Below are 13,014 nucleotides of genomic sequence, written 5' to 3' on the forward strand. Positions count from 1 at the left end.
TCACGTTCCCTAGCTGTAGGCTGACTTCCTGGTCTCCCTAGTTAAAAACAACACAACCCAAAAAGAGAAAAAAAAAAATGTCCATGTTAATGGTGGCTACTGAGTCCCCCTGGAATAAAAAGTCAAGCGGACAAGCAAGGGCGGTCACCTAGATATTAAGAACAAAAGCCCCTCTGTGGCTGTAGCTCAGTGCCAGAGCCCCTGCCTAGCATGCATGAGGCCCTGGGTTCCATCCCCAGCACTGCAAAAATCAGAAACAAAATTTTTTAAATGTCGCGATAGCAGTGTTTCTCCAAATGTGGTCGCCTTGGGACAACCCCTTCGACATCTGGGAGGTGGGTTAAAGTGCACATTTCCTAGGCCCTGATTCCAACACTAAATCAAACTGGGGCCTGGGGTGGGGAGGGTGTCCTGCATTTTTAGCACATATCCAGGCTGAGCCCTAGGCTCACTCTACTCTGGAGCAACTCAGGTTAGTGGGAGAAGCTGAGAGAACTCATCACCTCTGAAATGGAAACTGGGAGGGAAAACATAACATTCCAATAAGCTCAATTTGCATTGCACGGTGACTTATTCAAGAGAAAGATCCGATCCTCTAACCCCAAACTCTTTAAGCAAACGATGTTTTAAGAAAGACTCCGGGTTGGGTCTGCAGATTCCCCAGGCGGAAAACCAACCCCTATCCTCAGCAACCCACAGCCTCTGCCACTCTTCCAAGTTCAAGTTCATCCCGGGACGCCACCTCCACCTGCGAGATGCTTCTGGGAGCACCTGCCTCTTACCTTCCGAAGCAGCCAGCCAATGCTACCTGCAGGCGTTCCACGGGTGGTCGTCAGGCCCTTGATTCAGCAGCCAGATCAGAGAGTTTTAAGGTCCCCTGTGCCGTGTCTTCTTACACCCCAAACCCAGCAGCAATAGGAGCGCTAAGAAAGGCATATCCACAAGACTCCACACCCCTCTCCCCCCACACCCAGATCTATATATAACATCTCTGAAGTTGTCAGCCTAACGAGCCACTTTCTGGCAGACCCGTTGCCATGACAATGACTGCTAATGAGCCGGGTACTGTGATTGGCACCGCCTGAAGGCTTCTCCACAAAGGGCTCCGCAGTACTCTCTCCCTTCCCCAGCCATCCATCCTGCTGGACCTCCAGAAGTGGCCAGGGCATGGCAGGGGTGTGCCTGGGAGGCCTCAGTCCCTGGAGACCGGTTCATTAATAGCTCACCCTGAGAAGTGGGAGGAGAGCCCGAGAGTGGCTTCTGCTGCCAGTTATGTACTGAACAGAGAGGGGCGGACCAATTACCGATGGGGACCGCCAAGTGTCCACCAGGAAAGACAAAGACCGGCGAGGCCACAGGCTGGTGATTCACTTCACCATCACGCCTTTTCTGCCGGACACCTCTTTGGGGTGGGCAGACACCTGCGCAGAGCTGGGAACGGCGACCCATGGCGGGCACCACCTCCCACCATGACATCACCCGCCTCAGAGTCAGTGCCTACAAGAAGGCACTGCACCTTTCCTTTGTCTCCCAGGTGGAAGGACTGCTCTCTGCAGCTCTGGCTGCCTTCCTATCCATTCAGAAATAGCAACCCACAGGAAGAGCGAGGGAGGCAGCAGAGCCACCTGGCCGAGGCAGGGTGCATTCTGGGAGTGTGGCCCTCACACGTAGTTTCATAGGAGACGGGTGGGACCCTGGTGATGTCTTCATGCTCTCCTGGAAGCCAGAGATGGAGACATGGCCAGGGGGAGGAAGAAAGGGAGGAGAAGGAGACATTACATCCAGAGATAAACAGGCTATATGACTCAGGAAGGGGGGACCACATCCATCTTTTTCTTGGTCTTAGCCCAGAGCATTGAGTGAATGAATGAATGAATGGGTGAATGAATGAATGAAGGCTGGGAATTGTAGCAGGAACTGGGTTTCAAACAGACCTGGGCAGGCTGCCTCAGGAACCAGGTAGAGAATGGCAACCCAAACAACATGTGTGCACTCCACCTGGGAACAGATCCCAGCTCTTGACAGATCTGATCGAATTTGGACACTGAGTAAAGGCAGGTGAGAGGAAAAGATGATACAGGGCGTTTCTTCACCTGCAGAAAACAGACGGAATGGCAGCATCCAAAACCCTCAAGCCAATCACAAATATCAAAGCACAGATTTCTCATATGATATCCAGGAGAAATATACTGCAAACTAGACTATGTAGCAACCCTCAATAGAAGGAAGAAAGAGATGGCAGGCAAGCAAAAGAGCCAAAAGAGAGAGCAAAACAAAGACCAAAAAAAAAAAAAAAAAAAAGACAAGTTGTTTGGAAAAGAAAACAAAATTAAGAAACAAGAAGTGACTAAAAACTCTAGGGAAATTTTAGAGGTTATAACAAAACACACTTTGGATGAAATAAAACTTAGAATCAGCATTGCAAAAAAAAAAAAAAGTGAGCATGCGTAAGACAAAGTGGAGAATTATTTCCCCAGAATGGAAAGAAAATGAAAAAAAAAAAAAAGATTAAATTAAACAGGAGGACAGAACAGCAAGCCAAGAGAGAGACACTGGGTGTTCCTGAAGAGGAGGCCAGAACAAAGGCTCTTTAACAGAAAGAAACTGTAAACCAAGGTGGATGGGGAAATCTTTCCCAGGCTGTGCAGCATGGTAGATGCTCCACTGTTGGAAGCAAAAGGACTTTTAAAAGACCAACACGAAGACACACACTAACAAAAAACAGGGACAAGGATAAATTCCTACACTCGTGTAAGTGAGAAGATGTGAAATAAATAAAGGGAAAAGCATGAGGCTGGTCTCAGTCTTGTCTGTAGCCACATCTTGAAAGACACTTCCCACGTCGTGTGGGGCTAGACCTTTACGTGGAGCCACGCTGCCCTTCAGGCACTAAAGAAGGTGACAGAAATACATCCTCCTATAGACAAAGGCTCAGAAACACGGCTGTGTGTGTGTCCTCCTTAGTGAACGTGCAGTCATCCCTCAGTATCTATAGGGGATTGGTTCAGACACCCCCAGATGCCAAAACCCAGAGCAGTACTGTGAGACAAAGTTCCTTTTTATAAATGCCATAGTATTTACACAGAACCTGCACACATCCTCCTGTGTAGGTTCAATCCTCTCTAGGTTACTTTTAACATGGAAAACTATATAAATGCTAACTAACTAGTCATACTGTGTTGTTTGGGTAATAATGAAAGAGAGTCTGTACATGTTAAGACACAATTTCTGCGGGGCACGGTGGTACACTTCTGTAATCCCAGTGGCTCGGGAGGCTGAGGCAGGAGGATCGGAAGTTCAAAGCCAGCCTCAGCAATGGCACGACACTCAGCAACTCAGTGAGACCCTGTCTTTAAATAGGATACAAAATAGGGCTGGGGATGTGGCTCAGTGGTCGAGTGCCCCGAGTTCAATCCCCGCTACCAAAAAACCAAAAAAAAAAAAAAAAAGACATAATTTGTTTTTCAAATATTCCCAATCAGATAGTGGAATCCATGAATGTAGAAGCTATGGATACAAAGCCAATTGTGCTTAAAAGATGGACTTCAAGTTCCTGAAAGATTAAGGCATGCATAGGTAAAGAACGAAGAAGTCACGGTAAAAAGAACCAAGGCTGAATACTAAAAGTAATGTACCAAAAAATATATTAATAATTATAAACCCAGCTATAGAATTGTGTGTACAACTCACCATTCATTACAGAAACTGTAAAAAATATGACATGGTGATTTGGCTCATGAATTCCAGATAATACTTGAAAAGATTAAGAAGCAAGAGAGAATAAAAATAAGGTACCAAGAAAGATGAAACTGCTCTTCCTTCTTATATACTATGGTGTGTATGTGGTTGACACTGTGATTTGTTCCCCTGGAGGTTCATGTGCAGGTAGCAGCTTGGTCCCCAGTGTAATGGTGTTGACCTTTAAGAGGCGGAGCCTAGTGGGAGATCCTTAGGTAATTGGAGGCACCGTTGTTGGAAGGGATTAATGCCTGTTTCCTGGGAATGGATTAGGTCTCTTGGGACTGGAAAAGTTGTTGTACAGCAAATTCAGCTTTTTCACCTCACTTTCTTGATTCTTTCACCCTGTGACTTGCCTTTCTTCCCCACTACCTTACTCTTCTATCATGTGACACCATCTACCATGTTATGGGGCAGCATGAGGCCTTTACCAGAAGCCAGTGTTGGTGACCTACTTTCAGACTTCCAGACCTATAAGCTGAATAAATATAAATGCCAATGTCCCCAGAAACTCTTCCAAACTTGGTATAATCCAAGTGTCCACAGACCTAGACTCACTGCCCAGTGTAGATGGATGGGGTCACAATGCTGGGGTAGCAGTAAACCACATCTCACTGGTGTGACTTTTCCTCTGACTGATGTCTGACCTCTGTACCCCAAAGGCTTCCTCGATGATAGATAAGAGGGCCCAGAGGGTGCCTAAGTTGGGTTCCCCCAGCGGGGTTACAAACTCCAGTCCCCACAAAGCATCTGCCCTGCTCTTCCACACTCAATCAGTCTCTTTTCCTTATGTCCTCACCCATCGCTGTTCTGGTCCCTGAATCAATGGGAGACAGCCTCACACTGAGGTTGTTACTGGTGCCCCACCACAAGATGCAGACATTAGGCCCACAGGAGTTTGCTCCCAGTACCTGCAAATCTGTCAGCCAAAGACCTGAAGCTGCAACCCTTGGGACATTCCAGACTCGTCTTGATCCTGGTAATCTCAGTGAGGATCAAGACGGGTCACCATGCATGTCCATCTGTGAGCCCCCGGTGCCTCCGTGAGAGCCAATCAACTCACTGGGTATGTTTCTCAGGACTGAGCAGGGAGAGGACATAGAACAATGGTCTCTATTTTCTGACCCTGTAAAGGAATGGAGTGATCTGGTTAACCAGGAATTTGGATGAACACCATTACAATGGAGCCCATGCAGCAAGGAGACAGGAAGTCAATCCTCGAAGGGAAATTTGCTAAGTTAGAAAACATGGGGTCCAGGGAGACCAAGACTGATGAAAAGATTTGCCAATGATCCTGCAAAATGAAAGGATGAGTTCAATGCCCCCCCTCCTGGGTCAGAAGCCATTTCACAGCCTTCAAGAGTCTTAGAGGTCAAGGAGCCCAGGGTAGGAAAGAAACGTCTTTTATGTGAGCTTTGCTCATGTTCCTCCTCTGACTCTGGAGAAAGAGATCTTTATGGTCATTGCACCTGCAGATAGAAGATGGAAGGGCCAATTAATAGATAATGCAAGACGTGGGGGAATCTGAACAGCCACGTACTTCTTGTATCTGAGGTGGCTGGTCCTTTTTGCTGGTGGCGTCTGTCCTGGGATAACCTACAGCATGACAGGGACCTGAGAGTTGCTTGCTGTGTCTTTTGCATCATTTGGGAGGATCTCAGCATTGACCAACCAGCGTGATATCAGTGTCACTCCTTCAGCCTCTTACAGAGGTTTGAAGCAGGTAACCTGAAGGCCTTACACTATGTTTTAGGGCTACAGGAGCCAAGGAGAGAATGTGCATAGGTGTGAGGGGGCAGGAACACGTGCTCCTGAAAACAGAGCTTTGAAATAGGATGGGAAGCAGGGATTATTTCCAGAGCTTGAAGTTTGGGCTGGGAAAGTCCAGAGCAAGCTCTCCTGCTTTGTTCCAGTGCTAAGGTCTGTTGGTCCCGATCCTTCAGTGCAATTAAAAGGGTCAAAGCAGTCTGCGTCTGGTAGCTTCTAAAGCCAGAAAACCTGAGTGACTCTGCTCACCAGCTGTATGAGTCCAATTTGCTTTGCTGTGCACTTAATAGTGAAAAGAGGTTTATTGAGCTCACAGGTTTGGGAGGTCCAAGAAAAATGGAACGGGTGTTACAACATCGGAGAAACAGAAATAGGAAGGGAATCGGCAGCCACAGAAGAGACCAAACATGTGATGTGGCCCTGCTTTATAGGCTTTAGAACGACCCCCTCTTTTTTATGAGAGCTCACTCAGGGAGGCCAGCATTAATCTCATCTGAGGTCCATGGCTCCATGACCTATCCCCCTTCCATTCACTGCTGCCTCTTAAAGGGTCTCACACCTCCACATGTCTACACTCGGGATCAAGATCCCAGCACATGAGCCTTTGGGGGACACAATGAAACCACATCTAAGCCAAAAAAACCAGACTTTGATTAACCCAGACATTCCGTTTGAACGTCCCACTTCCTGATGGGCAGTTGAAGAATGTGGGTTCATTCTCTCCCACTCCTTCTCTGGCAGTTTCCAAATAGAGTGGACCATTCTTAGAGTCTACCTCCAATCCAGGATGGCAAAAGCATTAGTAGAAAGTCTATACGTGGTAGGCGGGTCTTGGTGACACAGGCCTGTGATCCCAGTACTGAGGAGGCTGAGGCAGGAGGATGGCAAGTTTGAGGCCAACCTGGGCAACTTAGCGAGACGCTATCTTAAAATAAAATGTAAAAAGGGCTGGGGATGTAGCTCAGGGGTAAAGCATCCTTGGTTTCAATCCCCCATACCAAAAAAAAAAAAGGAAAGCAAGCACAATTCTCAAGTGTTGTTACAGACAACTAGCTATCATGTGTGCATTTCCTATAGCATGTCTGGGCACGTTGTTTCCTCATCTGTAAAAGTGAAGGGGCTGCCAGCCCTCAAGCATTAGGGTTCCAGAACCCGGGGGATGTCTTTCGTAATGGAGCCTAACACCACCACAAGGGAAATTTCAAAGCATTTAGGTGCTCAGCTCAGTTGCAAAAGCAGCAGTCACATAAACAAATGAGGTTGACAGAGAGCTCCTGGTAAGAAACACAAATGATCATGAAACGTTCATTTAGTCTTGTTTTAAACTGCATGTTTTTCCCAAATGAGTAGGCCTCAAATCTTTTAGTCTAGGTCCATTTTCGTCCATTTCCTCGCCCACATCTAACTTGAAATTGGTGGGAAAGAAATGCTGAGACATCAATAACATAAAAATGATCTAACAAAACTGGACATGAAATACATGCCCAAATCAGAATTCAAGATTGTGGCTACGGTGTCAAGTCTGCACAAGGAGGCCGACTTCTTGGGGATTCTTCTCTTTTTTTTTGTCACTGTTATGGCCAATTTGTGCTGACATGTCCTGATTTGTTTAAAGGAGTTGGGCTAGAGGTTATCATTTCTCTTGAAGGTAAAAGTTCTTGAAATACATCCTAGCTTTTCTATGCTAGCTTGTATCTATAATGGCATCAATTATTACCATGTTCCAGAAAACTTTTTTCTTTTTTTTTTTTTTTTTTATTGGAGACAGTGTCTCACTAAATAGCCCAGTTGAACTTGTCATCCTTCTGCCTCAGCCTCCAGAATAGCTGGGATTAGAGTTGTGCACCACTGTATCCAACTTAGAAGACACTTTTGAAAGACACTTTAAGGACTGTTCACTTCTAATGATCTCCCCGGGGAGCTCCTGATATTGTGGAGACCCATTTAGGTGATTTCTGGTCAAATTTCCCTTTGCAGAGGTGAAAGTCTGAGAAGAAGAGAGATTTGCCAACACTTAGTACTGAGAGAGACAGACAGACAGACAGAAAATATATACTATCCTCCCAAGTTCTCCTTTATCATTAAGCTACAAGCCCCTCTACCCCTTTCTGAATGTTTCTGGCTTTTTCTATAGGTGTTATGCCTCTGCCGAAAACCTGTAACCCAAATTACCAAGCGTTGTTCCATTGAAAATGGATTTAAGAAATTCAGAAATATATGTGGTAGCTAAAAAATTTGATTTCAAAGAAGCAGAGCCCGGGAAGTGTGTGGGGAAGGAGGAGGAGGAGGCAGACAGGATGGTGAATAGGTAAAGGGACGCAGTTAGGTAGGAGGAATCACTTCCCATGCTCAGTAGGATAAATAGAGTTGACAACAATTAATTGGATATTTCAAAACAGCTAGTATTTCAGGATTTCAAATGTTCCCAGCACAAAGAAATGACAACCTGTCTGAGGTGATGGATATACCAATTACGCTCATATGCTCACCACACCCTGTATACCCGTACTGAAATGTCACATTGTACCCCATGAGTGTGTGCAATTATTGTGCATGAGTTGAAAATAAAAATATATTAAATAATAATAATAATAATGATAATAATAGAAGAATTTGTTGGAAAATCAGGAAGGCAGTTGAAAGTTGCTAGCTTGTCATCACATGCAAAACAACGACTTATCAGAAAGAGACTTCAAGGGCAGGAGATAGAGCCACTCTGTGCAGATGCTCTGGGGGGGACAAAGGCAGGCTATCTCAGGAAGTTGGTGTCATTTTAACAGAAGGCGGATGGGAGCTCATTAGAGCGTAAAGGTGGGTGGCTCTGTCTTCCCGCCCACCCAGGCCTGCCATCCAGTTGGCCTGGCTTTGTGGTTGCTCCTTGTGGGCTGTAGCAACCCGCAGGCACCAAAAGGAAATGGAAGTAGCAGGTCTCACCATGGAGACTCATTCGAGTTACTTCTGGTTAACTCTGCCGCTCTAACAGCCTGTGTTCCCAGTCATCCTGATCAAAGTCTTCTGACTCCAAGAGATGCTCCTAATTGGTTCTGAACCAGGAGCCCCAGAGGGAGATGAAGCCTCATGGGGGCTACAGCAGTTTCTGAGTCGGTCAGGGGTGCACTGCAGCCAACCCAATTTGGCTGCACTATTGGAGTCTCTGCTACTGATGCACAGAGGGTGACAGCCAAGGTTCGGGAGCTAGCATGGTGCTGTGGCAATGTGAGAAGGACACAGGATATGAATCGGGACCCCAGAGGCCAGGACTGGAAGCCACTTCGCTCTTGCTATGAGATCTTAAGCAACCCGCTGCATCTCTGCTAAGGGGCCCCCATTTCCTCATCGCTTAAATGCAGAAGTTGGACCAGATGGTCTCTGTGATATATATATATATATATATATCCTAATACTCAAAGATTCTAAATGTTAGCATTAATATATCTGTTTTAAGGGCATGCCATTTTTGTAGGAAGAAAAAAAAATGTCACATTCAAGTGTAGATGTGATTTGGAGGCATAGACCACTCTTGAAATGCTGCCTAGGCCCCAGACACCTGGAATCCTACCTCTCACCATCAGTATAGTCCTGATAGGCCTGTGTCCATGTTTCCCTGTTAGAGCCACATCCAAGATCCCAGCTCTATTTGCCTAGCAACTTGATTCCTGCCCCGCATGCTGAGCTTCTGTCTCTGTGTCCAGCATCTGTTATACTCTTAAGTTAGAATTCACCTGCCCACACACCCAGACAGGCTCCAGTGGAATTTTTGGGGAGTCTTCCTGCTAACAGAAAGTACACCTGCTTCACCTGTCACATTATAGCCCAAACACACAGTCTACATCAGCTTGGGCACACCCCACCCATGGCCTGGGCACCCCACATACCCCACATGATCAAGAGCTTGACTTCTTGGGCTCTTCCCAGCTCCTTTCCTGTCTTTCAGTGTTCATCTTCTTTGCTATTCTCTCCTTCTCAAAAAAAAAAAAAAAAAACCCACCATGCACCATCCGCACGCAGACAGACCTGAAAAGTACCCTGAGCACCTATAGCAGCAGCTGCAGGGCAGCTGTGACTTGGTCAGAACTTGATGGACTGATCTGTGTTCCTCACAGCAAGGATTTTCCAAGGATAACCCTCTGCACCAGCAGAACAGGAATCCTGTGGGGTACGGGCTACAAATACGGAGTCCCAGGCCATACCCAGCGCTGCATCTGCATTGTGAAGGACCCTTAGGCAATCCAGATGCATATTAACCTTTTTTTTTTTTTTTTTTGGTGGGGGGCAGTACCAGGGATTGAATCTAGGACCTTGCACTTGCTAAGCAAGTGCTTTACCACTGAGCTACATCCCTAACTCTTTTATTAATTTTATTTGATTTTGAGACAAGGTCTTGTTAAATTGTCTAGGCTGGTCTTGAACTTGCTACTCTCCCATCTGAGCCTCCTGAGCGAGGAGCTGGGATTATTGACATGCACCATGGTGCCACATTAGCCTTGAAGAAGCTCTGCTGTGGTGTTTCCCAGGAGGTCCACTGGCCTTGGAGGACGCTGCTGGATAACAAGCCCCATCTCCCTTCTCCCGGCCTTTCTCAGAAGCCACACCAAAATCGCAGAGGCTCACTGGTCCAGCGAGGTGGAGGAAGATTCTAGGCAGAAATACCCCCACCTTTCTATACAAACTGGACCTCTCAGTTGTACAGAGCCTTTGGAGCCTGAGCACCAAAAGTCTAAACTGATGAGAGGTCTCTCTTGTCCAGGAAAGAGAATGTCTAAATTTCTGGTGGCAAAACAAGGTCGCTCTATTCTTAAGTCTCAGAAGAACTTCTACTGTGGCCGCTGCCACTCCCAAACTGGAAAGAAGCCTCAGCCAGGCTTGGAACCATAGTCTATTACTGGGCAGATACTCCACTACCTTCTGAGGTTTCCAATAGCTCCCCCTAGTCTTCATGTAGCATCTTATAATCTCCCCCAAGAGCATGTACCTCATAGTGCCCCAGGTAGAATGGGGCCATGGTGGGCAACAGAGATACACAGGCAGAAGCTAAATTTCATATTTGGAAAAGTAGAGGGAGCAAAATTTGCACTCCATTCCCAGACTATCATCAACCACATCAATACTCTGCTTCTCTGCCCCAGACTCGCAACTGCACTGCTCCTGGGGGACCCTTTCCCTCTGCAAACACCCCTTCTTAAACCTTTCTCTTCCTCCCCTCCTCTCCTGATTTCTTACACAGTGACCCATGTTGTTTCTTCTCCCTGTTCACGCCATCGGCCCGTGAAAGGTACCCCCCAGACACACAGGGTCCCCAACCCTTCAAGGCTCAGCAGGTTTTCAGAATGGCCCCTTTAAAACGTCAAAGGCATCTGAGAAATATGCACAGAAGGACATTTGAGCCCTGAGCCCATACCTGCAGACAAGCAGGTTTGATCCTTACCATTGAAGAACGGCTGATCCTCTTGGGAGGTTGCTATACCCAGAGACTGAGGTTTGGTCTGAAGCCCTAGACTCAGAGCCCGGTTCAGGCCGGCTGCCTTTCCATGTCACCCTCTATGAGAAAGGAGGCTGACAAGCAGCTACCCCAGGGTCTGTGCTCTGGGCACCCCGGAGGATGTTCTTGTGGCTTTTCTCTTAGCTGTTCTTGCACAAAGAACCCACTACATTGCATAGTTCCTTCCAAATCTGCTCCAGCGTCTGTTGGGAAATCAACAACTCATTCTGGACTTTCCAGATGCAAAGTTTCTGGAGGACTTCATTTTTTTCCCCCCTCCCTTTCACTCTTTTTTCCCCTTTCTCAGCTAAAAGAAAAAGTTGGCTGAGGTCAGGGCATACAATGGCCAAGCCTGTGTCACTGACCAGATGCCTCCCACCCCTCGGCCTGTGGACAAGGGCAGCTTTGTCCACTGCATTTTTAGGCGGGACTCCTGGGGCCTACCCAAACTCCACTGGGGAATGTTTCTGCCAATTTCTTCCCAACACTAAGTCATCGCTCTGGCCCTGGCTCTGGCCCTGACCAGGGCCCCAGCTGTGTGAACTCAAGGCCAGATAAAAGCCAACATAAAAAGAATGGAGAATGTTTCCCCCAAAGACCTGTGGTTTGAGACCTGTCCAGGGCTGTTCATCTGGTGCCCCCAGAGGTCAAGATGTGGGTTTGCAGCCTGGGCCTTCGCTTTGTCCTTTCAACCGCCAAACCTGGACAAACCCAAGGCAAAGGAGGGGGTAACGCTATGTGGTCCAGATAACAGGGCCGGAGGATCGCAAAGTTGTAAGTTACAAGTAAAGAAAGGATTAGGCCCAGACAGCAATACAGCACCCACCAACAAACTGAGTTTATGTCTGGATCCTGGCTGAATCCATCATCTTCCATTTAGAAGCCTTCTGGGGTAGCTAAAGATTCAGCATTTAAAGTTCCATCTATTTCTGTGATTACTCTCAGAGGTGAACCTTTGGGATTTTAGAAACTAATCCTTGTATAGAATGAAATATGGCTTTACAGAAAAATTGAGGTCCCGAGGTCTTTGTGGTTTCTTCTATGACACTGCTTCTCAAAAGCATATGGAAGAACTGTTATTTATGAAGCAGTTTCACAGCTGTTCCTTAGTTAGGGACTAAGGAATTAAGTCTCCCATTTATGGATGGAGTCAGACAACTACCAAGCTATAGTTGTCTCACTACTCATAAGTTGGGTCTGGGGGTGTACCCCAGTGGTAGAGAACTTGCCGAGTATGCACAAGGCCCTGGGTTCCATCCCCAGCACCAAAAAAAAAAAAAAAAAAATCATTGCTCATTGGCTGGAAGACCTTGGGCAAGGCCTGTGGGTTTAATTTCTTCAAGTGTGAAATGGAGATAGTCACTTTTTTTTTTCTCAAAAGGCTGTAAACATTCAGCATAGTGTGAGGAAGATGTAAGTGCTCAGTAAAAGCAGGTATTATTGTGGTTGCTATCGTCGATGGCTGGAAGATGAGGAGCCTCAGTTTCTCTGAGCCCAGGAAGAAGTCTAGACTCAGCAATGAAAAGCAAATAGCCCCTTGAAAATTAAGCAAGGACATTTCTCCAAAGGAGATGTAAAAATGCCCTCCAAGCTCATGAAAAGATGCTCAACATTTACCACTCATTAGGGAAATGCAAATCAAAACCACAATGACAAGACAGAAAATACAATTATAATGCACCAAGGAAAAAATATGGGAAAATAAAACCAGACAAGAACAAGTGTTGGTGAGGATGTTGAAAAATTGGAACCCTTGTGCATTGTTGGAGGGAATGTAAAATGGTGTATCCCCCAGGGAAAAAAGCATGATGATCCTTCAAAGAAAACAAAAAAAGAATGAAGCATAGAATCATCCTATAGTCTAACAATTCCACTCTGGGTTTATATTGCAAAGAACTGATATTTGTACACCGCCCACCCGCTCATGGTGACATTATATGCACATTGCAAAATGGTGGAAACAACCCAAGGGGACATTGATGGGTGTATGGGTAAATCAAAAGTGGTATGATAAACACTGCGGAATATTC

At 46.4% G+C, this 13,014-nt stretch overlaps 1 protein-coding gene across 8 annotated transcripts in view; it reads right to left on the reverse strand.

The window, feature by feature from the left end:
* Gas7 (growth arrest specific 7) overlaps positions 1-13,014 on the reverse strand; it is a 226,809-nt gene that overhangs the window by 88,892 nt on the left and 124,903 nt on the right. Inside the window, exon 1 of one of the 8 annotated variants that reach the window (XM_078042890.1) lies at positions 10,931-11,276. The exons of 4 other annotated variants lie outside the window; for them this stretch is intronic. Coding sequence is in view for 1 of the 4 variants with exons in the window: in XM_078042885.1 (XP_077899011.1) it covers positions 10,931-10,933 (3 nt within the window). In the remaining 3 variants the exon portion in view is untranslated. Of the gene's footprint in view, positions 1-782; positions 956-10,930; positions 11,277-13,014 lie in introns of those variants that run through there. 3 more of the 8 variants (XM_078042885.1, XM_078042888.1, XM_078042886.1) reach the window with 3 other exon arrangements.

This window comes from Ictidomys tridecemlineatus, chromosome 3 (assembly GCF_052094955.1).
Source record: "Ictidomys tridecemlineatus isolate mIctTri1 chromosome 3, mIctTri1.hap1, whole genome shotgun sequence".
Classification (NCBI taxonomy): Eukaryota; Metazoa; Chordata; class Mammalia; order Rodentia; family Sciuridae; genus Ictidomys; species Ictidomys tridecemlineatus.